The sequence below is a fragment of the Lolium rigidum genome, chromosome 5, assembly GCF_022539505.1.
Source record: "Lolium rigidum isolate FL_2022 chromosome 5, APGP_CSIRO_Lrig_0.1, whole genome shotgun sequence".
Classification (NCBI taxonomy): domain Eukaryota; kingdom Viridiplantae; phylum Streptophyta; class Magnoliopsida; order Poales; family Poaceae; genus Lolium; species Lolium rigidum.
In genome coordinates, this window is record NC_061512.1 from 56,295,677 (window position 1) to 56,319,755 (window position 24,079).

At 43.9% G+C, this 24,079-nt stretch overlaps 1 protein-coding gene across 1 annotated transcript; it reads right to left on the reverse strand.

Moving 5' to 3' along the window:
• Positions 1-2,410: 2,410 nt before the first annotated feature.
• Positions 2,411-17,821, reverse strand: LOC124655995 (phosphomevalonate kinase, peroxisomal-like). The gene is made up of 12 exons (XM_047194812.1): positions 17,717-17,821; positions 17,186-17,322; positions 6,959-7,255; positions 6,688-6,838; positions 6,497-6,594; positions 6,256-6,368; positions 6,109-6,161; positions 5,021-5,410; positions 4,822-4,923; positions 3,893-4,120; positions 3,108-3,230; positions 2,411-2,898 (listed from the first exon to the last, which is right to left on the reverse strand). The coding sequence occupies exons 1-12, from the start codon at positions 17,819-17,821 to the stop codon at positions 2,632-2,634; spliced, it is 2,064 nt and encodes a 687-aa protein (XP_047050768.1). The 3' UTR covers positions 2,411-2,631.
• Between the last annotated feature and the right edge of the window lie 6,258 nt (positions 17,822-24,079).

The window sequence follows — 24,079 nt, forward strand, 5'->3', positions numbered from 1 at the left end:
GTGAGCCCCTCAAAAAACAAAACTACTGGAGCGTGAACGCACTCCTACTAAACCTCAACACCACCATTTCTTAGATAAATAAACCACCAACCTGTCACGAGTTTCAGTTTCAGGATTCAAACACTAGCATCTCCCGTTGGGGAGGGATCCACGACGGGCCCCGTCAAGGACTCAAGGTCAGGGTCACGGCCAGGCGTGGCCGCTAGCATCTCCCGTTGATTCTTCTGCTTCTCTACAATTTTACGAGGCCTCTACTACACCGCGGATGTCCCGCTGCTGCCTTCCTCAGCTCAAACACATGTCCCTGCGTTGGTCAGACATCGCATCATGGCCTGTCAAGCTTTAGGGATAGCAGTATAGCACTAGATTTGGTACAGCAGGTTAGCTGGGAGAGAAGAGAAAGGATTTTATTTAACTTTCAGAGGCGATCCATGTACTAAAATGTAGCTTGTACATGCTGTTTGTGCCTGGGTGAGCTAAAAAGTGACCCGTTATTTTGCAGATGTGTGTAGCTGCGGAGAAGAGAAATGATTTTATATACATACTATTTTTCAAATTTGTACACAACTTATATTGTTCAAACTTAAAAAAACATCCAAATCCACGGCTTATACATCCAAACAGGAATTAGAATTGTGTGACACCCTTTGATTCTAACAACAAAAATCATGCACATCCAAACAACATAATTGAATTAATTCAATTAGAGGTCATTTCATTTTCATCTTGGTTTTGGTATTGCAATGCAATTCATTTCCAAGGCTCAATTTTGTGCATCCAAACACAGCCTAAGAGCATCTCCAGCCGCGTCCCCCAAAGCAATTTGGAGCGCGCCGGACCAAAAATCGGTTCCAGCCGCGTCCCCCAAAGCCCATTTTTGTCTGGCGCGGCCCTATACGGTGTCCGGCGCCCCGAGCCCGTCCCCGTCCCACAGGGGACGCTCCGGGGACGCCGGACACACCGAAAAGCGAGGCGGGGAGTGGCGGGGCCGACCCGTCAGCGGCACAATAAATTTTAACCTAACCGTCGGCTACCTCGCGATGGAAGTTATTGGCGCGCAGCGACGGTGCAGTTCCCGCAGAGGCGCAGCGACGCGTCCCGTCGCGCCTAGCTCTGCGTGCCGGCGTTAATGAGCGCCACCGCTCCTCCGCCTCCCTCCGGCCTATAAAAGGGCCGCCTCTCATCGTCCCTCTCACACACAAACCCTAGCGCCTCTCTCCCAAACCCTAGCCGCCACCATCTCAACAAGACTCGACGCTATGTCTGATAGAGGCGGAGGCCGACCTCGCGGCCGTGGTCGTGGTCGTGGTCGTGGTCGTGGCCGCGGCAGAGCTGAACGCTTGCCGTCGCCTCCCACGCCGTCGTCTTCATCGTCGGAGATGGACGTGGAGCCGGACGTGCTGTTCGAGTTCATCCTCGTCCTCAAGGGCGACCCGCGCGGCATCCAGAGGCTGCCGGACTCCTTCGCCGACTACGTCGCCGGCAACGACCGCCCGCGCACGATGCATCTGCGGGAGGCTGCGTGCGGCTACTACCGGTGGATCGTCGACGTGATCTACGACGCGCGCGGCAAGATGTACCTCAACATCGGCTGGGAGAAGTTCGTGCGCCACCACAGCCTCGAAGCCGGCTTCATCCTCATGTTCTCCTACTTCGGCGACAGGGACATGAGCGTCAAGGTCTTCGACGAGACGCGCTGCCGCCGGGACTACCACGGCGATAGCACCGACGAGGAGGACGACTGATGATGAAGAGTGTTGTTTCTTCGCAGCGAATACGTACACGGAAGTTTCTGGATGTTCGCCTCATCGGTAGAACCAACAAGGGCACCATCCTCCCGCTGGATTTTTCAGTTTGGGTGACTGGGTGTGCCCTCGAGTGTTCTTTCTTAGCAACGAACACACGAAACCTTCGATGCACGGCCTAGTTAGGTTTAGTTTTTTTGCAAAATTTTATATTTGTGTCCACCATGGTTCAAACTATGTATTAGTTTGTGGAAAACCATGTTCCAAACTATGTCTTCGTGTAAACCACATTCCCGATTATGTATTAGTTTGTGAAAATTGAAATAAAAATGCCAAAAAAAATATTTTAAATGTTTGGAGAAGGCGTTTGGGGGACGTGGCTGGGGAGCGACGTCCCCCAAATGCGGCACGAACAAAACACGTCCCCCAAACGCTCAATCCGGCGCGGTTTAGGGGACGCGGCTGGAGATGCTCTAAGTTCATTACAAAAGCTACACACTGCATCACGCACATTCCATGGCTTACGAGCAATACAGGCAATAACAAGAGCTTCCCATTGCCATCTTGGTTTTGGTATTGCACTGCAATTCATTTCCAAGGCTCAGTTTTGTGCATCCAAACACAGCCTAAGTTCATTACAAAAGCTACACACTGCATCACGCACATTCCATGGCTACGAGCAATACAGGCAATAACAAGAGCTTCCCATTTATACACTCTTGCACTGTCCTATCAGAAGTACTTCATGCTATGTTCCTCCGTGCTGAGCACTTATTCTAACCAAGCGAATTTTTGAATTTGTCCGGTAGTGCTACTCCTAAATGAATGAGGCACCAAAGATAGTACATCGTAGGAAAAGATTACTGAATTTATCATCAAGAATATATCAGTTAATCTGTATGGATGACACAGCGGTTGACACCTCCCTTGTTCTTGGATCACCAGCTTCCAGTGAAACGCCCCGAGAGTCTTCTCGAACAAGAAGTGGGAGGACGCCAGCGGAGCTCCAAGCATTTGCTACAGCACCACTTGCTTCACCCAAGGTCACTGAGAAAACTGCATCAAAACCACCAGCTCCAGGAACACCAGCTAGTAGAACACCTTCCATATTCATAGTGGCATCCAGAAGCTGTGTCTGTGACTCTGGCTCAATCTGCAGATTTAGAGCTATTATTGAACACACACGAACTTTACTACTAGTAAACTGTGACCACTATCTATAGTTTCATGACCAAAGCTTAGCAATTTGTGTCGATGTAACTATGTCAATCACCACACAAGAAACTTCTGTGAAAACACTATACAACAACAGTCATAATTCATCGAAGGAGTACAGGCATAATTTCATAGAGGGGGTCTTACTGGAATACCGGCTGCCACACCCATCTCACGCATATGAAGCCTTATTTCGAGGAAAGCATTTCTAGCAGCTAATAATGATCTGACAATCAGTTCTTCATGCTGATTAGTAGCCACCTCTGTCCACTGAAAATAACAAGGACAAAAAAAGGTTTTAGCACAGAGCACTAAAGAGTGTACTCTTCCTGCAGATCCACATGGTGATGAACTGATATTCCCTCCATCCCAAAATATAAGGAGCACTTTCTTTTGCATGGTCTTTGATGCACAACCTTGACCACTAATACTTACCAAATTATGGGGATTGGGAATGTATAAATGGTATCCTCTCATTTGTCTTGCAAAATTCTTTCATTTAATATATTCTTGTATTAATTTTGTGGATATATTATAAGTAGAAATCATAGCCAGAGCTGCAAGTTGTTAACCAGTGAAAATCAAGTGTACCTTACATTTTGATACGAAGGGAATAATTAAGAATTAGAAGCATCACATAGGTAAATGTAAGGATATCACACTCATCTGTGTTAACAAAATCTGGTGGTGCCTTCTCCATTCAGTAAGAAAAAAAAATGCAATTTCTGGATTTGATATTTGTTTGCATGTTGATGTGATCTTTGTGTATTTGTACCATGATCCTTGCTGCACTTTAATCATTGTTCAATTAAATTAAGAGATTGGTTGTGTCACAATATTAACAACATAACCAAATAATATTGATCTGCTATCATGATTTTGATATTGAAAAATATTATTTCGTACAACTAATGAGAGGTTACCAATGTTACCTTCATCCATGTCAGATGACTAAAGGACCGCACTACGGATTCATAGGCCGCCCAATGATCTTCGGCAAGTTTGTTCAAGTTTCTCAATTGTTCCTCCAGCACTGAGTTGGCCATTCCCAACTTGCTCCATGTATCTTTGGATTTCTCAGGGTCAGACTTCTGCCACTTCTTCACAGATCCAACCATTGATGGAGTAGATGATCCTCCAGTTCCAGGTTCGCCCAGAAGCTAACAACAAATTCCAAAGCTATGTTAAATTCTAGATTTCATCCTTGACCAAGAACCAAAAAAACATCATCACTGATTGAGAATGAACATGATATTAAACAATAGTATCATACTGCAAGAAAAATAATAATCCCTATATTGGTTGTAATAACATCTTATATGATGGGACAGAGGGAATAGGTAGATGGTTGAATTGAAGTCTTGCAAAAATTGTTCCCAGACTTATGAATATAATGTTGACACTTGACAGCCTAAAACAGGAAATCAAGGCGAATAAATACAAAAAATAACAGGGCATTTTAAAAGAAGGCAAAGATACAAGCTAACGTGAAGTTGTGGCCTGACTACTGACTAGTGAAGATGAAGAACAGGAACATATAGATAAGTACCCTTTCGAATATGAAAGGACGGTGCTCATGAATATTAATATATGCAATATTCATTGTTCATAAAGAGGGGGACATGACTCATGGCGTCCATGCTTACAACAGTACTGCTCACATGCTGTCACTATCATTCTAGCAGTATCAGCCATGGACCAAGCATCACAGCAGTGCAACTACTACTAATAAAGCTGTAAATCCTATACCATCAAAGCATCAATAGCAGCCAGTAGTTCTGATGAGTAGTGGCAACCAATATAACAATTTAATAGCAATAAGGAAAACCGCACCATCAATCATCCAGACAAGTCAACTTACAAGGCACATCAGAGGAGGCAAAGAAAATCGAGTCTTCTCATGATCCCACTTCCCAGTAGCAATATCTGCTACTACTTCTGGCAAGCAACATCCTCCTGAAACCTGTAAACATCTGGTAAGATTTCTACTGACAAAGTTGCTCGGGGTAGACAACTCCACCTTCTGGGACAAACAACTATCTGGCACTAGCAGTTTTTACCTGAGCCGAGGAGAGTATTTCTGGAGAAAACCTTGTATAACGCTGACTACCATAGACAGCAGCACTAACATCAAAACCACTGCCAATCTTCCCTTGTGCTATACAATGTGCACTTTGAGCAATAGCATGCACCAAGTCAAGATTTCGTTCAGTTGCACTATCACTGGAAGATTGATCCAAACACGAAAGGTTAACAGCTCCAAGATAGTGAAGAAGAGCCGCGACAACTGATGCAGTCATGGCAGCTGATGACCCAAGTCCAGTTTTTGCCACTTCAGGTTTGGATATTTCTCCAGTTCCATTAGCAACTTCTGAGTTAAATGTAATTGAACAAAATGGAGGCAATGAAAGCAATACCTCTGGAGATAGAGGCAGACCACGTGCTTCAATCTGAAGAAACGGTGAAATCCACAGCTAGTTATTTACCAGTGACAGAATGCTTTCGGAGAAAACTATAGTTGTATGGATACATATGTCAAACATGGGAACAGTATATTCTACATATTTAGTGTGCACAAGAAAAGGCATATTTTTATTTTACAAGTAAACATGAAAGGAAATAGCCACTCCTGCATGCCTTACAGGCTTACAGCTGGTTATCATGAATACATAAAGCAGGAAAGGAAACTAACAAAAAAAAATGAACTTAGAAATAATCTGAGAATGTCACTGCCTCTGCTTCGAGTTTACCAAGTAAATCCCTCTTTTGCAGGAAGAATCCGAATCTCAAATTGTTAAGTTAAACGCAACGCCCTGATGTTTTACCAATTCTACTCAATTCATTCCACTTTCTGATAAGTGAAGTCTAAATGCTAGTAACTGAAACGATATTTTGGTCATAAAAGCTAAGATCGTTACTCAATTCTAGTTATTTTAGATCATCACCCGATTCTGCTCAAGTTATTCTACTCAATTTAGAGATCTTAGATTTGACACTAGCTGCTACTTTTCCATTTAAATGTGTTTGAAGATTCCATGTAGGAAGCCACAAAAAGGAATTTAAAAAAACCATGTAAATATATCAAGGCAGAATTTCTTATTTCCGTTTAAGTATCGTGTTCAAGTGTGATTCAGATAAGAAGCAGTACCTGCTTTCTATACGAATAGAAATCATTGGAGCCCAGAATTGTAATGTTCAAACCTGCAACAATAAATCTGAAACCGTCAATAATGAAGTAAATTAACTAGTATAACATGCAACAGATTCATAGACGGGTAACGAACATCTGCATCACCTTGCAACAGCAGCTTGTCTAGCGTGTCCTTCTTCTCCTTATCAGTAACAATCGCTTTAGCAGCTGCGATGGAGAACTGTATGGCCTGCTCCACGAAAGGGTTTCCAGACTCCCTGTAAACATCAGCAGGCACAATGTGAGTATCTGTATAATGTGAGTATCAAACTTGAATTCCAACAGCAGTGCGGCAAATCAATAGTGCTATGCAGCACCGGGACCCAAGAAGCGGTGAGGAACTCGCCTTGCAGAGGTCAACTGGAGCATCGAGTGCTTGAGGGACAGCTTGTAGGTGGCCTCCCGGGAAAGCTGAGGCGAGGTCACCTTCACATCCGTCCACCCCTAGAGTTACAGCACGAGTGTAGAGGGTAAGCAGCGGTTCGCTGGCACAGGTAATGTGGGGGAGTGGGGGAGGGAGAGGGAGGTTGGGCTCACCCATGCCCAGGAGCCCGGGCTGAGCTCGTCGTGGATGGGGCGGACGATGGCGTAGAAGCGGGCGGTGGTGCTGAGGACGAGGCCGGGGTTGGGGCGCTCCAGCACCAGGTAGCCCCCCGCGACGAGCACCTTCCCCGGCGCCGACGCGACCCTGAACGACGCGGAACCGGGAGGAGGTTAGTTAGATGGCCGGATCGGAGGGTGCCCGGTGAGGCAGATGCGGAATCGAACAGAGTAATTGGGCGGAATCCGGCTGTGCGGACACTCACACTTCCATGGCCTTCTTCTCCTTTGCCGCGACTGTAGCCTGTGGAGCGCGATGCGGAGGTCTTGCGCCGCGCGGAGAAGCACGTTTGTGGGTGCGGCGGAGGAACCGAGGATGAGCGGCGGGTGGCTGGAGCGTGGACTGGGGGGTGGGGCGGCGCCGCGCAGCGCGGGGCGGGGCGTTGTGATGTTTAGGTGCGCGTGGTGTCGCCGCGGAACGTGCAGGATCCCACGCTCGATCTCGTTGACGGAGGGCGGCAGGACAGCCTGCCTCCACGAACGTGGGGGTGGGCCTGAGCACGATCTTCACACCACAGCGTTGATGCTGGGCCTAAGGACCTGTGGCTTGGGCCGTTAGCGACTAGCGAACGTGCTTTATTATACTATTGTAAACTGTGTGCATTGATTCTTACCTGTTTACTTATTGCACTTATTATATTACTTTGTGTTGACAATTATCCATGAGATATACATGTTGAAGTTGAAAGCAATCGCTGAAACTTATATCTTCCTTTGTGTTATTTCAAAGCTTTCTACTAAGAATTTATTGCTTATGAGTTAACTGTTATGCAAGTCTTATTGATGCTTGTCTTGAAAGTATTACTCATGAAAAGTCTTTGCTATATGATTCATTTGTTTACTCATTATCTTCATCATTGCTTCGAATCGCTGCATTCATCTCATGTGCTTTACAATAGTATTGATCAAGATTATGATAGCATGTCACTTCGAAATTATCTTTGTTATCGTTTACCTACTCGAGGGCGAGTAGGAACTAAGCTTGGGGATGCTTGATACGTCCCAAACGTATCTATAATTTCTTATGTTCCAGGCTACTTTTATGATGATACTCACATGTTTTATACACATTATATGTCGTTATTACGCATTTTCCGGCACTAACCCATTGACGAGATGCCGAAGAGCCAGTTGTTGTTTTCTGCTGTTTTTGGTTTCAGAAATCCTAGTAAGGAAATATTCTCGGAATTGGACGAAATCAACGCCCAGGGTCCTATTTTCACACGAAACTTAAAGAAGACCGAAGAGGATAAGAAGTGGGGCCACGAGGCGGCCACACACTAAGGCGGCGCGGCCTGGGCCTTGGCCGGGCCGGCCTGTTGTGTGGGGCCCTCGTGTGGCCCCCTGACCTACCCTTCCGCCTACTTAAAGCCTTCGTCGCGAAACCCCGATGCGAGAGCCACGATACGGAAAACCTTCCGGAGACGCCGCCGCCGCCAATCCCATCTCGGGGATTCAGAGATCGCCTCCGGCACCCTGCCGGAGAGGGGAATCATCTCCCGGAGGACTCTTCATCGCCATGATCGCCTCCGGATTGATGTGTGAGTAGTTCACCCCTGGACCATGGGTCCATAGCAGTAGCTAGATGGTCGTCTTCTCCTAATTGTGCTATCATGCTCGATCTTGTGAGCTGCCTATCATGATCAAGATCGTTTCTTTCTAATCCTACATGTTGTGTTTGTTGGGATCCGATGGATATTGAATACTATGTCAAGTTGATTATCAATCTATCATATATGAGTTGTTTATGTTCTTGCATGCTCTCCGTTGCTAGTAGAGGCTCGGCCAAGTTGATACTTGTGACTCCAAGAGGGAGTATTTATGCTCGATAGTGGGTTCATGCCTCCATTAAATGCGGGACGAGTGACGGAAAGTTCTAAGGTTGTGGATGTCTTGTTGCCACTAGGGATAAAACATCGATGCTTTGTCTAAGGATATTTGTGTTGATTACATTACGCACCATACTTAATGCAATTGTCTGTTGCTTGCAACTTAATACCGGAAGGGGTTCGGATGATAACCTGAAAGTGGACTTTTTAGGCATAGATACTAATATTACTACCAGCATGCAAATAAGATTCCATAGGTTTTTTAATTTTCGCATCAAACCATCCATGTCTTAAATCAGGAAATAGAATAAGAAGCTCATTGTTGTCCATTATGCCTAACTAGTGTAAACAAGAAACAAAAAGATGCAATTGCAGGATCTAAAGGAAATAGCTTCGAGCACACACACAACGGCGCTAGAAAAGTACTTTACCTGGGACCGAAGTATGAGAGCCTTTTACCTTTCCTCCCCGGCAACGGCGCCAGAAAAGTGCTTGATGTCTACGGGAGCTTCTATTCTTGTAGACAATGTTGGGCCTCCAAGAGCAGAGGTTTGTAGAACAGCAGCAAGTTTCCCTTAAGTGGATCACCCAAGGTTTATCGTATCTCGGGGAGGAAGAGGTCAAAGATATCCCTCTCATGCAACCCCGCAACCACAAAGCAAGAAGTCTCTTGTGTCCCCAACACACCTAATAGGTGCACTAGTTCGGCGAAGAGATAGTGAAATACAAGTGGTATGAATGAATATGAGCAGTAGTAACGACGCCGTAAAAGTACTTGTTGCGCGTGACGATTGATAGGTAGTAATATTGCAGGAAGTAAAGATGCAGTAGAAACGAGTAAACAAACAGCGATAGCGATATTTAGGAACAAGGCCTAGGGATCATACTTTCACTAGTGGACACTCTCAACATTGATCACATAACGAATAAATAGATAGATGCTAGACTCTACACCTTCTTGTTGGATGATGAACACCACTAACTGTGTAGGATTACACGAACCCTCAATGCCGGAGTTAACAAGCTCCACAATATTCAATGTTCATATTTAAATAACCTCGTAGTGCATGATAGATCAACATAGACTAAACCAAGTACTAACATAGCATGCACACTCGTCACCTTCACGCATACGAAAGGAGGAATAGATCACATCAATACTATCATAGCAATAGTTAACTTCATAATCTACAAGAGATCACAATCATAGCCTACGCCAAGTACTAACACGATGCACACACTCGTCACCATTACACACGTGCGGGAGGAATAAAACTACTTTAATAACATTACTAGAGTAGCACATAGATAAATTGTGATACAAAACACATTGCAATCATAAAGGGATATAAATAAGCACTTCACTATGCCATTCATAACAGCGAATAAGTATTCTGTGAAATATAGCCTAAGAGACCCACACGGTGCACACACTCGTCACCTTTACACACGTGGGACAAGGAGTCTCCGGAGATCACATAAGTAAAATCCACTTGATTAGCATAATGACATCTAGATTACAAGCATCATCATATGAATCTCAATCATGTAAGGCAGCTCATGAGATTATTGTATTGAAGTACATAGGAGAGAGATGAACCACATAGCTACCGGTACAGCCTCGAGCCTCGATGGAGAACTACTCCCTCCTCATGGGAGACGAGCAGCGTTGATGAAGATGGCGGTGGTGTTGATGGAGAAGCCTTCCGGGGCACTTCCCCGTCCCGGCGGCGTGCCGGAACGGAGACTCTCGTCCCCCGGATCTTGGCTTCGCGATGGCGGCGGCTCCGGAAGGTTTTCTCTCGGTTTCGTCGAACGTGGTAGGGTTTTCGCGACGGAGACTTTAAGTAGGCGGAAGGGCAGGCTCGGGGGGCCACACGAGGGCCACCACACGACAGGCCGGCGCGGCCACGGCCCGGCCGCGCCGCGCGTGGTGTCGGGCCACCTCGTGGCCCCACTTCGTAAGTCCTCCGGTCTTCTGGAAGCTTCGTGTAAAAATAGGCCCCTGGGCGTTGATTTCGTCCAATTCCGAGAATATTTCCTTACTAGGATTTCTGAAACCAAAAACAGCAGAAAACAGGAACTGGCACTTCGGCATCTCGTCAATAGGTTAGTTCCGGAAAACGCATAAATATGACATATAATGTGTATAAAACATGTAGATATCATCAATAATGTGGCATGGAACATAAGAAATTATCGATACATCGGAGACGTATCATGCTTCTTGGCTCCTACTGGTTCGATAAACCTTGGTTTCATACTGAGGGAAACTTGCTTCTATACGCATCATACCTTCCACTTGGGGTTCCCAACGGACGTGTGCTTTACGCGTATCAGGCATCCCCAAGCTTAGATGCTTGAGTCTTCTTGAAATATACAGGGATGAACCACGTGGGCATCCCCAAGCTTAGACTTTTCACTTTTCTTGATCATATTATATCATCCTCTTCTCTTGACCCTTGAAAACTTCCTCCACACCAAACTTAAAGCAAACTCATTAGATGGTTAGTGCATAATAAAAATTCACATGTTCAGAGAAGACACAATCATTCTTAACACTTCTGGACATTGCCCAAAGCTACTGGAAGTTAATGGAACAAATAAATCCATTCAACATAGCAAAAGAGGCAATGCGAAATAAAAGGCAGAATCTGTCAAAACAGAACAGTCCGTAAAAACGAATTTTTTAGAGGCACTTAACAGTCTCAGATGAAAAAGCTCAAAACTAATGAAAGTTGCGTACATATCTGAGGATCACGCACGTAAATTGGCAGATTTTTTGATTCTTCTACAGAGAGATCTACGCAAATTCGTGACAGGTAGAAATCTGTTTCTGTGCAACAATCCAAATCTAGTATCAACTTTACTATTAGAGACTTTACTTGGCACAACAATGCAATAAAGTAAAGAGAAGGAGAGGTTGCTACAGTAGTAACAACTTCCAAGACACAACAAAACAGTAGCAAAATAAAAACATGGGTTATCTCCCAAGAAGTGCTTTCTTTATAGCCATTAAGATGGGCTCAGTAATTTTAATGATGCTCGCGCAAGAAATAAGAGTTGAAGCAAAAGAGAGCATCAAAAAGCAAATTCAAAACACATTTAAGCCTAACCCACTTCCTATGAAAAGGAATCTTGTAAGGAAACAAGTACTAAAAGCACATAGCACCAAGCATAAAAAGGCAACACAAGTTCAACTTCAAGATTCTCAACATAAAGAGGGAAAACTTAATATTATTAAGATGCATATAACCATGTTTCCCTCTCTCATAATAACTTTTAGTAGCATCACTAACAAACTCAACAATATAACTATCACATGAAACATTCTTATCATGAGCTACATGCATAAAATTATTACTCTCCACATAAGCATAGTCATTACTATTAATTGTAGTGGGAGCAAATTCAATAAAATAGCTATCATTATTCTCATCACCATAATCATCATATATAGGAGGGATATTGTAATCATAATTAATTTTCTCCTCAATAGTAGGTGGACTGAAAATATCATATTCATCATTGTAATCATCATAAATGGGAGGCAAAGTATCATCAAAGTAAATTTTCTCCTCCATGCTTGGGGGACTAAAAATAGCATGCTCCTCAAAACCAGCTTCCCCAAGCTTAAATTCTTCCATAGCATTAGCAATAATAGTGTTCAAAGAGTTCATGCTAATAACATTGCTACAACTATTTTGCAAACAAAGTTCCATGGGTTTTTTAATTCTCTCTTCAAACACATCATGTCTTAATTCAATATAAAGTTCATAAAGTTCTCTATTTTTGTTGTTGTTTTCCATTAAGCCTAGTGAAAATAAAAACAAGAAACAAAAAGATATAATTGCAGAATCTAAAGGAGATACCTTCGAGCACTCACACACCGGCAACAGTGCTAGGAAATAGCTTAGTAGTCGGAGGATGTGAATACCTTTTACCTTACCTCCCCGGCAACGGCGCCGGAAAATAGCTTGATGTCTACGCACGCTTCTATTCCCTGTAGACGGTGTTGGGCCTCCAAGAGCAGAGGTTTGTAGAACAGCGAGCAAGTTTTTCTTAAGTGAATCACCCAAGGTTTATCGAACTCGGGGAGGTAGAGGTCAAAGATATTCCTCTCAAGCAACCCTGCAATTAAGATACAAGAAGTCTCTTGTGTCCCCAACACACCTAATACACTTGTCAGATGTATAGGTGCACTAGTTCGGCGAAGAGATAGTGAAATACAAGTAATATGGATGATTGTAAGTAACAATTGCAATCTGAAATAAAGATGGCAGCAAGCAAACATGTAACAGAACTTGTTGGAAACGGTGTTTCAATGCTTAGAAACAAGGCCTAGGGATCATACTTTCACTAGTGGACACTCTCAACATTGATCACATAATAAATAAATAACATCTCCTCACTTGTGATACTTTCACACTCTCTTGTTGGATAACAAACACCATTCATTGTGTAGGGCTACAAGAGCACACCTCAAGCCGGAGTAAACAAGCTCCACAACATACGGAGTTCATATTAAAGTAACCTCTAGAGTGCATAATAGACCGTTGCAATTTAGACCGAGTACTATCATAGCATACACACTGTCAACAATAGCTATGAAAGGGGAATAGATCGCATCAATACTATCATAGTAATAGTTAACTTCATAATCTACAAGAGATTACAATCATAACCTACGCCAAGTACTACATGATGCACACACCGTCACCTTTACATCATGGAGGAGGAATAGACTACTTTAATAACATCACTAGAGTAGCACATAGATTAATAGTGATACAAAGCTCATGATCACATAAAGATCACACCATGGGAGAGAGAGATGAACCACATAGCTACCGGTAGAACCCTCAGCCTCGGGGGAGAACTACTCCCTCCTCATCATGGGAGACAGCAACGGCGATGAAGATGGCGGTGGAGTCGATGGAGATGATTCCGGGGGCAATTCCCCATCCCGGCGGCGTGCCGGAACAGAGACTTCTGTCCCCCGAAACTTGTCTTCGCGATGGCGGCGGCTGCGTAACTTTTCTCGTCTCGTGGCTTCTTCCTTTAGGGTTTTCGCGACTGGAAGGTTATATAGGCGGAAGGGCAGCCTCGGAGGGGTCCCGAGGGTCCCACACCATAGGGGGTGCCCCCCCTTGGCCGCGCCGCCATGTGGGGTGGGGCCCCCTTGGCTCCCCTCTGGCCCCTCTTCGGTGCTCTGGAACCTTCCGTGGAAAATAAGGTCTTGGGCTTTTGTTTCGTCCAATTCCGAGAATATTTCCTGTGTAGAATTTCTGGAACCAAAAACAGCAGAAAACAGGAACTGGCACTTCGACATCTTGTTAATAGGTTAGTTCCGGAAAATGCATAAAAACATCATAAAGTATGAACAAAACATGTAGGTATTGTCATAAAACTAGCATGGAACATCAGAAATTATAGATACGTTGGAGACGTATCACCCAGCTGTAATTTGTTCACCCAACATGCTATTTATATTTATGGAGAGACACCTCTAGTGAACTGTGGACCCCGGTTCTTTTTTCCTTTACACAGATAAATTCAACCACTGCAATCCTGTTCTGTTTACTTACTGCAATTCTTGTTCTCTTTAATTACTGCAAACATATATTTCCACTCGATACGTCTAATCCTTTGTGTTCAGCAAACCAGTGAGATTGACAACCTCACTGCAAGTTGAGCAAAGTACTTTGGTTGTGTTGTGTGCAGGTTCCACGTTGTTGCTGACGCCGATAGTGCGCCCTGCCACTAGTCAGCTAGCAACACCTTCAGAAGTCACGCCTTTCTCTTACTGGTCGATTAAACCTTGGTTTCTTACTGAGGGAAAACTTGCTGCTGGGCTCATCACACCTTCCTCTTGGGGTTTCCTAAATGCTTCCACAACAACGGCCACCAAGATTTTCTGGCGCCATCACCGGAGCACCATCATGCCTCAAGACCGTCGCTCGCCTGCCTTTGCTCTTGTCGTCCTCTTTCCAATAAAATCTGTTTCATGTTTATCGGAGTTTCCGAAGTCTAGATATTGCGGTTTTAAGTTTGCATTTGGTTTAAAAGGAAAAGAAAAAGTTGGGCTCGTAGCACCACGTCCGGTACCGCAAGTGGTACCGGCAGCTCTCCTTAAATCGTTGATATCTTCCTAGGGTCGTGCGTCGAAAACCTGTACTGGTACCGGTACCAGTACCGGTGGTACCGGCTAGCCCAGGCCGGTGGTATCGGGCCTCCCCGACCAGTCCTATCGCCCCCCGCGCGCTTGGCTGCTTCCCCACGACCGGCGCTCGCCTGCCGCTACTCTTGTCATTCTCTTTCCAATAAAATTGGTTTCGTGTCGATCGGAGTGTCTAAGCTCTAGATACTGCGGTTGTAAGTTTGCCTTTGGTTTAAAATAAAAAGGAAAATTGGGTAGCACCGCTACCGGTACCGCAAGTAGTACCGGCAGTCCTCCTTAACTCGGAGATGTCTTACTTGGGTCGCGCGTAAAAAACCGGTACTGGCACCGGTAGCACTACCGGTGGTATCGGTCGACCCAGGCCGTTGGTACCGGCCCTCCTCATCAGCTCAGCCTCGCTCTGCCTGCCTCCTGCTCCGGCCGGTATTACCGGGCCTCCCTGGCTGGTACTACCGGGCCCCCGCGCGCTTGGATGTTGCCCCGCAACCGCCCCTCGCCTACCGCTGCTCTTGTCATCATCTTTCCAACAAAATTGGTTTCGTATTGATCGGAGTTTCCAAATTCTAGATATTGCGGTTTTAAGTTTGCATTTGGTTTAAAAGAAAAATAAAAAGTTGGGCTGGTAGCAGTGAGATCGGTACCGCAAGTGATACCGGAAGCCCTCCTTAACTCACATATGTCTTCCCGGGTTTGCATGTCGAAAACTGGTACTGGTACTGATACCAGTACCGGTGGTACCGGCCGACCCAGGCCGGTGGTACCAACCCTCCTCATCAACTCAGCTTCACTCCGCCTGCCTCCTGCTCCGACCGGTAGTACCGGGCCTCCCTGGTTGGTACTACCGGGCCACGTGCGTTTGGCTTCTGACCCGCAACCGTCGCTCGCCTGTCGCTGCTCTTGTCATCCTCTTTCCAACAAAATTAGTTTCGTGTCGATCGGAGTGTCTAAACTCTAGATATTGCGGCTGTAAGTTTGCCTTTGGTTTAAAATAAAAAGAAAAAGTTGGGCCCGTAGCACCGCGACCGGTACCGCAAGTGGTACGGCAGCCGTCTCGCAGATATCTGCATGGGGTCGCGCGTCAAAAACCGGTATTGGTTCCGGTACCAGTACCGTAGCTACCGGCCGACCTAGGCCGGTGGTACCAGCCCTCCTCATCAGCTGAGCCTCGCTCTGCCAGCCTCCTGCTCCGGCCGGTATTATGTCACATCCCAAAAATTTCTAAATTTTGGAATGTAAAATAAAAATAAATTTAATGCTTGATTGTTTGAACTTGATTGAAAATTTACATTAAATTAAAACTTTTTGAGGTTATTTAAAACTATTTCCCAAAATGGTGTTTTCAAGAACCTTTGTTTTCAAAGTATTTTCAAATGAAACATAATTTGACTTTCAAGGTTTTCAAATCCTTAAAATATATTATTTGAGAAAACAAGAATATCCTAAAACTTTACTTTCCAAAGTATTACCCAAGTAGCCATATAGGCCAAAGTGCATATAATTATTATTTTATTATTCCACTAACGGGTATTAAAAATGGTTCCTTATATTTCTAAAACTATATTTTGATTCTTACAAAAAATTTCAAATTTATTTGATTCCATTTGAAGAGCTAAAACAATAGTTATGAAAGAAATAATCAAAAAAAAAGTGAACCGAACCAACTGGGCCAACCGGCCTCGCCAAAGCAGCCCATGCCAACCCACCGTGGCCTACCTCCCTCCTCTCTATTGTTTTTTTCTCTATTCCTATTTTTTTCTTAGGCCAACAGCCAAGACAGGCCCAACTAGCCAAGCCGACCGAGTCGTCTCCCACCTCCCACGACGTCCTCCTGGGCAAACCCTATACACCGACCAGGTCGGCGCGTACCGCGCACCGCACACCCTGCGCGCGGTACGGGCCGGCCCAGTTAGGTGCGGGCTTCCTTTTTTTTACTTTTTTCTTTTCTTTTTTGTTTCATTTTCCTGTTTTTGTTTTCTGTTTTATTTTTCTTTTGTTCTTGTTTCTGTTTCGAAGATTATGAAATTTGAACGAATTTTATAATTTGAACAAATTTATAATCTTGAAAGAATTTTGAAATTTTACAAATTTATATTTTGAACGAATTTTGCAATTTGAACAAATTTTTAATCTTGAAAGAATTTTGAAATTAGAACAAATTTTTAAATTTTGAACAATTTTTCAAAATTTGAACAAATTTTTAATCTTAAAGGAATTTTGAATTTTGAACAAATTTTAAATTTTGAACAATTTTGAAATTAATTAAAAAAATCATTTTAAAAAATTGCTCAAATTTAAAAAACGTTCAGTTTCAAAAATTGTTCCAAGTTAAAAATGTTCAGAATTTAGATTTTTTTATTTTCCAAAAGTATTTACATTCTACAAAAAAACTGAAAAGGAAAAAAGAAACAAAAAGGAAAATCAGTACCTGATGTTGTTGGGCCGCAGCCTAGCAAGCCACCTCACGCATGTAGGGGTGTGGGGTGCTGTGCGAGCACTGCACTGGCCGGTGTACAGCATCACCCGTCCTCCTGCACCTACATTTTTGTGCACAAGCTCCTGCACCTACATGGTTGAGGGCTAACGTAACCATAATAACAGTTAACCTTTTTCTCATTTCCCCCTCTAATTATAGCCACCATTTGCTCGCGACTTCAATACAAAAATTACTCCCCTACGAAACACGGTTCCATTCAGAGAGTTTATTTCTGAATTGGTTGCCTCAATCACCCAAACCAACGCGGTGAACCGAATGCCACCGGTCGGCATAACACTCGTGATCTCCCTCCGCAGGCCATGCTAAATCAAACCGAGGAGAGTACCGTGTGTTCCTTGTTTTTCTCCACCACTTTCATTCACAAAGTGATTCCAGAGGAGCTCTGTAAAGCTTGTACCAACCATGCCAAAACCAACCACAAACTCGAGTTCATCGTCAGATCTTGTCGCGCATGGTGATCACCTCGACGTTTTGCTGCACCAGAAGACTCCCCTTGTCAAGGGATACCTCCAAGACATGGTGGTGCTTCATATTGTCGTTGTTGGCCGCGTCATCATCGAAGTTCATCTCGACGGTACGTTATATGCGGTAGCCCATACCTCAATTACTTTCAACAGTAGGGTTTTCTAATCGTCGCCTACACCTAGGACATGGTGCTGTACCATTTTGTTACCGTTGGCTACAGCGTCGCCAAAGCCATGTCCATCCATGTTGTTGAAGACCGCCGTCACGAGAGGAAGAAAGAGACGTCGCCAAGGACACCCCGAGGCCTTCTGTCACGCGCAACACATCATCCGCCACTTCATTGTCGCCGGGAACATCCGCGAAGACACATGCCGGCGGCCACCGTACGCGTTTTCGCTATCGTTCCAAGAAGAGAATTTCCACACCGTGGCAACCATCAAGTTCGCCGTGTTGCACTGAGCCTCGTCGTCCACACTCGTGGTAACGCTCAACATCAACGTCCAGCCACTGCCTGTAGTTCCTCTGTGCTCTGTGCTAAAGTCTAAATACGGTTTAGCTTTAGATTAAGCTGTTTGATCAAGATCCTTCTTAGCCCAAATAACTGAACCGGTTCAACCATAGTCCGATCGATTGTGCTAGCTAATTCACATACATAAAGTTTAAAATTCTATAACAATATATTTATAACCACGTTTTAGATGATTCCTTTTGCGTTGGATTCATAATTAATTTCTCTATAATTTTCGTGTAGAAACTTTTTCCATCCGAGAAACTTTTACAGACGACTTTTCGGACGAAATTATTAAAATACTGCGAAATGCTTAATCTTGTATAAATTATAGAAAAACATTTAGATGTCCCAAATTGGGAAATACTACATCCAGGATTCATAAAAATGTGTGGAACACAATGGAACAATAAATTTGAGTTTTGAACTATTTTTGAATATTCAAATTCAAATATGAGAATTTGAATATTTTTGGCATAAAACAAAATCCCTAAATCATTTTAAAATGATTCCTTTTGCCCTAGGTTAAAAATAGATTTTACAAACCAGTAACACCAATTGCCAAGCTATTTCAAACCTTTTTGAAATTATTCAAATTCAAACATGAGGATTTGAGTATTTTCATTATAGATGCATTTTCTTAATTTTTCTAAACAAGATTCATCTTTGCAAAGGTGAAGCCTTTAGTCAAGCCCATCTATCAAAATCATTTAGACACATTCATCATGTTCCATGATCACATCTCTTCAAATCATATTATCCAAGCCTATATTATTCAAATAACAATTGAGTTGTTTGAGTAAAGTGTGACATGTCCGATTTTAGACTTTTACCTTGGTTTAGTGAGGTGGAGATACTCTACCCCGTATCACATGCATGGAACCCTTGTTATCCATTAGGATCCTCGAATATAATCAATATCTATCATGCCTACCAATCCCAATTAGACCGTTACCCTAAATAAAAATATTCAACTTACAAATGAGTATTTTGAGTAACTCAACATATCATTAGTTCATACCCAAGCCTATGTGTAACTCGTACTATCTTAGTAAGTGTTGTCACACTCTACTTAATAGTATTTTGAGTTGTGCCATTTGAGAATCATGTGATTTTATCACATGGATCATTCCAATTACCCATTCTTGTGTAACAAACAACTCTTGACCATAGTTCCTTGTCAACCTTTTCCTTCTAAGCATTTGGCTTAGATAATATTTATTTATTTCTAAGTATTTGACTTAGCCATTCCATCTCCCAAATCTATATCTTGCAAGCCATGCCGCATGCCAAATCTTCTTTATCCGATGACCAAAACAAAATGAATAATAACTTGTTGTTTTTCTTGCTTGATTTTGTTGTTGTTGGAATGTGTGTTTATGTGGTGTTATCTTTATCTTATAGTTTGTATGGAGAGCTACGTGGTTTGATTGAGAGAAGTGAACGCACTTTGACTACCAAAAAGGCAAGTGACATTCAAATCCTATCTATTTTATATTATGCATTAGTGTTTTAATTAGTATGCATGGTAGGGTTTTTGTTTTCAAAAGTAAAGTTTTATCCTATGCTTAGCAATCCTAGTAGTGTGTAGCTACCCTTAAACCCCTACTAGGATATTTAGTTTGCTTTGCAACATCAAATGCCAATGTTGTTTCATTACTTGGTTGTGGGTGTTTGAAAAATTGAAAATTAATAACCTTAATGAAACACCTGGGTGGAATTGGTGTGGCTTGGTTTATGTTGAGTGGCTACTCAGGGCCACATACCTGGCGGTTTAACCATGGTATGTGGTGGTGACCTGGGGGTTAGTACACTTGTGGTTTGCCACCTAGGAACAAAGAGATTGCTATGTCTTCCGTGTTTAGTGTACTTCCAGTGCAGCCTTATGATATTACGGGCTCTGTCTTGATTGAGTAAGCTGTGAGGGTTCAACTTGTTGCAAGACATTGGTTGGTAGCAGAATTATAGGTGGGAACTAGTCTTGTTGGCATGGTTGATCTCTCCTTCTGAAAGGTCTCGTTTCATTCTTCTCTCTGGGTAGAATGGATAGTAAGGTGAAAGTGCACAACCTCTCGAGAGTTAAATCTAAGATCTTAGTCGTGTCCCCGGTTATGGACAACTTGAGTCTCTAGAAAAGGATGTATGGAATAATGTCATCATCTTTTCTGAATGATTAAAATTTGTTTAGAAACAATCTCAGGATATGGATTACTCAGGGATGCATACCTGGCGGTTTAACCATGGTATGTTGTGGTGACCTGAGGGTTATCCTTGTGTTGTTGATTGGCCCTAGGGCTACATACCTAGTGATTTAACCATGGTATGTGGTGGTGACCTGGGAGTCACTCGACTTGGTGCTCATGGCGGTTTAACTATGTGCCCCCTTTGTTGTAAAACATTTTCAAGAGTCACAACATGTTTTGTTTTGGAAAACATAGGATAAAATTGGCTTTATGCAAATTAGCCCAAAACTCCACCAGCCAGATATCATGTAGTTAGTCTTTTCACAATTGCCACCAAATATGTGTCATTTGCCAGTACATCATTGTACTAACCTCCATTCATTGGGCTGCATATTCAAACGTGCAGGTTCATCTGAAGAAGAGTACTAGGTAGGATCTCGAGTCTACATTCCAACATGTCTGATTAGGACATCCCTACCTTACTACTACCTCCGTCATTACAAGTTGAAGATGATCCTGCTGTGAAGCTCAAGTCCAATGAAGTTAGGATTGGACCAATGACACGAGCCCGTGCGAAGCTACTTAAACAACAGGTGAACTTGTTCCTAAGTGATACTTTGATCGACGAAAGCTTTATACTGCCTAAGTCGTATTACTTGTGTATGATCAGGTATGAAGAAGGAGCAAGCATCGCACGAGGAGGAGAGGAGCAGCTGGACAAGAAGCTGGACGTGAAGCTGGACATGGAGCTGGACATGAAGACATCCTATGGACGCGCGAGGGAGGAGCGGGAGGCATGCGCGAGAGGAGGAGATGTTCACGCCGGCGCCTAGCCCGGTCAACCGGCCGTGACGCCGGACCACCCGGTCACAGGCCCGGTTCCACCGGCTCCGACACCGGACCAGCCCGGTCCCAGCTCCGGTCGGCCAGCTCCCACGCCGGACCAACCCGGTCCAAACTGGCTTCCACGCCGGAGCCAGCCGGGGCGATTCCAGTAGGCCTGGACGCCCGCCCGGTTGCCACCCGGTCCAAACCGGACCGCCCGGTTCCAGGCCCGGTCGACCGGATCCCAGACCGGACGAGTCCAAGTCTGTCTCGACCAGATCTATTCTGGGTTGGTTATTTTCGTACTTTTTCGACATGAGGTCGTCCTGAACTCCTATATAAGTGCCCAGGACGCCCCCAAAGTAGTTTGAGACCACGTTTAAGATAAACCCTAGTTCATAGTTGATTGCTTTGCAAATCTATTGAATTTCTACATCCAATTGCATTGATTTGGTGTGGAACCTCTGAAAGTCTTGTGTGATCTGCTGTTCCATTGGGAATTAGAAGGTTGCAACTTACCGCTTTGTGGTCGGCGGCTACGTGTGCAAGTGTGTGGAGTTACGAATATCTTGCAGGGTTGAGAGCTGTTGCATTAGCGACAGTGACCAATCGAGAGATCTCGTTGCGTCGTACAAGTTATCATCCACTACATCGTCGTGTTCCTCCGCTGTGTTCATCCCGTGATCATCATCACCACCGTTGCTTACTGAGAAGATCGGGCCACCCCTTATCATATTGGTATCAGATTCTCGGGTTTCCTCGGTAAGCCATCCACAATCCACCCCATAGTTGAGTTGTGAGTGTTTTCCTATACAGAAAAAGCCATAAAAAGTTAGGGTTAGGGTTTGCCATAGCCTTAGATTGCACTAATTTCGAGTTTTAGTTGCTTTTCGTAGTTGTTTTTGCGTATCTTTTTCTTCCATCTAGTATTGTTAGGGTTTGAGTCTCCGCTATCATCTAGTTTCGGTTTTTGTTACTCCGAGTCCACATAGCATACAGTGTGTTTGTCCAAACCATAGCCACGGCCTTTCGATATAAATGACTAGGAACTTCCCTAGAAGGGACTAGTTTTACCGCTCGACAGGTTGCTCATTAGGGTTTTGGTGCTTTGCATATTTTGTTGGCCGTGTTATCAAGGATCGAGTTGTGTCATAAAATCAAAAAAAGAGAAAATTGAAAAGAAACAAAAAGAGCTACATTGCTGCGTGTGTTATACAAAAAGAAAATCCAAAAAGAAAAGTGAAGTGCTAGTTGAATCAAGTGAAGGCCTAAGTTTTCTTTACTGCACTAGTAGTTGAGCAATCTTGTGCCTGTCCCGTTGAGCTTTGCTAGCGTCTCTTGAGTGCATTGCAACCTTTCATCCATATAGTTGCATTGCCACATTTATCGCCTTGTGTGAGTATCTTTGCTTGTCTACGGTCAGCGCTAGAGCTTGTTTTTGGTGCAAATAGGTAGCCTACCTACAGCCCCACATATATCCTGCTTTGTCGTGTGATTGTTCTTATACCCTAGATATTCGCTTTGCTACATCCGTGCACTAGTTGTTACTGCAAGTGGTAAGCAACACTAATTTACTTTGGAACGGTAAGATCTCCTTTTCTTATCAGTTTTTGAGTGAGTTGTGAGAGTACCACCATATATTTTTGATTTAGTGCACTAACCTACTAATCATGTCTGCTAGTGATGCTAAACTTGTTAACCAGGAAAACAAGAATTCTGCATATATCATCACATGGAGGGAGTATGAAGCTCTTCGTAATGAGATGCGACGTGAATTCCGCACTCAGGATGATGAACTTAGGGGAACGGTCCAAGAGATCTCCCAGAAGCTGGATGCTACTAATGTGACCGTCACTACAATGAAAGATCAAATGACAGATATTCAGCGCAATCTTCAAGCTTTGCAAATGTCTGTTGAGAATCTTACAAATCAACATCAACAAGAGGATGAAGACCTTGATCTTCAGGATGAAGCACTTGGTGTTGGTCGTGGTGCTGGACGTGGTAACCGTGGGCGTGGTTTTGCTGAACTTGGACGCCAGGGTCGCGGACTTGATGAGGAAGATGGATTGGGTAAGCCCAAGTTCTCCATACCCAAGTTTGAAGGAGGAGCTGATGTTGAAGAATACCTCTCTTGGGAGTTGAAGATTGAGAAGTTATGGCGCTTACATAATTACACAGAAGATAGGAAGATCAAGCTTGCTTCTTCCGAATTTGATGCCAACGCCTATTATCACATGGCGTGCTATGAAGGAGGCGATGAATTCTCGTTTTGTGCCCACTAATTATTTGCGTACAATATATGATAAGTTGACCTTATTGAGACAAGGTGTGAAGACTGTGGATGAATACTACATGGAGATGGAGATGCTTATGCAGCGTGGCTGTGTCCGTGAGTCTCTAGAGATGACAATGCAGTGTTTTCTCAATGGATTGAAGTATGATATCAAAGGCATTGTTCATCATTATAGTTACACCAATATGAATCAATTGTTACATCATGCAAGAGAAGGTGAATCACAAATGGCTGAAGAAGCAAAGGTTAAAGGTCGTGCTACGGGAGCTGGGCGCTTCACGCCTCGGGCGCCCCCACCTACGGCGCCGGCGCCATCGACGCGCTCCGCACCTTACTCTACTTTGTCTAGCAAGCCGGTCTCCAATGTGTCTAACGCAAAGAAGTCCGAATCTGCGGCAAGTACGAGTGGTTCTAGCATGTCTACTGCACGCAACCGTGATATGGCTTGTCATACATGTGGTGGCAAGGGTCACTTCAAGAGAGATTGTCCTAACCGCAAAGTCATGATTATCAATGAGGACAATGAGTATGAGACTGGAGATGATGTT

Excerpts from the sequence above, each read along its gene's own strand:
- LOC124655995 (XM_047194812.1), bottom strand. The coding sequence starts at position 17,821 with ATGAACTTCGATGATGACGCGGCCAACAACGACAATATGAAGCACCAC. Across the intron at positions 6,369-6,496 it reads CTCCAGTTGACCTCTGCAAG|GGAGTCTGGAAACCCTTTCG; the intron begins GCGAGTTCCTCA and ends TGATGTTTACAG. Across the intron at positions 3,231-3,892 it reads GTCATCTGACATGGATGAAG|TGGACAGAGGTGGCTACTAA; the intron begins GTAACATTGGTA and ends TGTTATTTTCAG.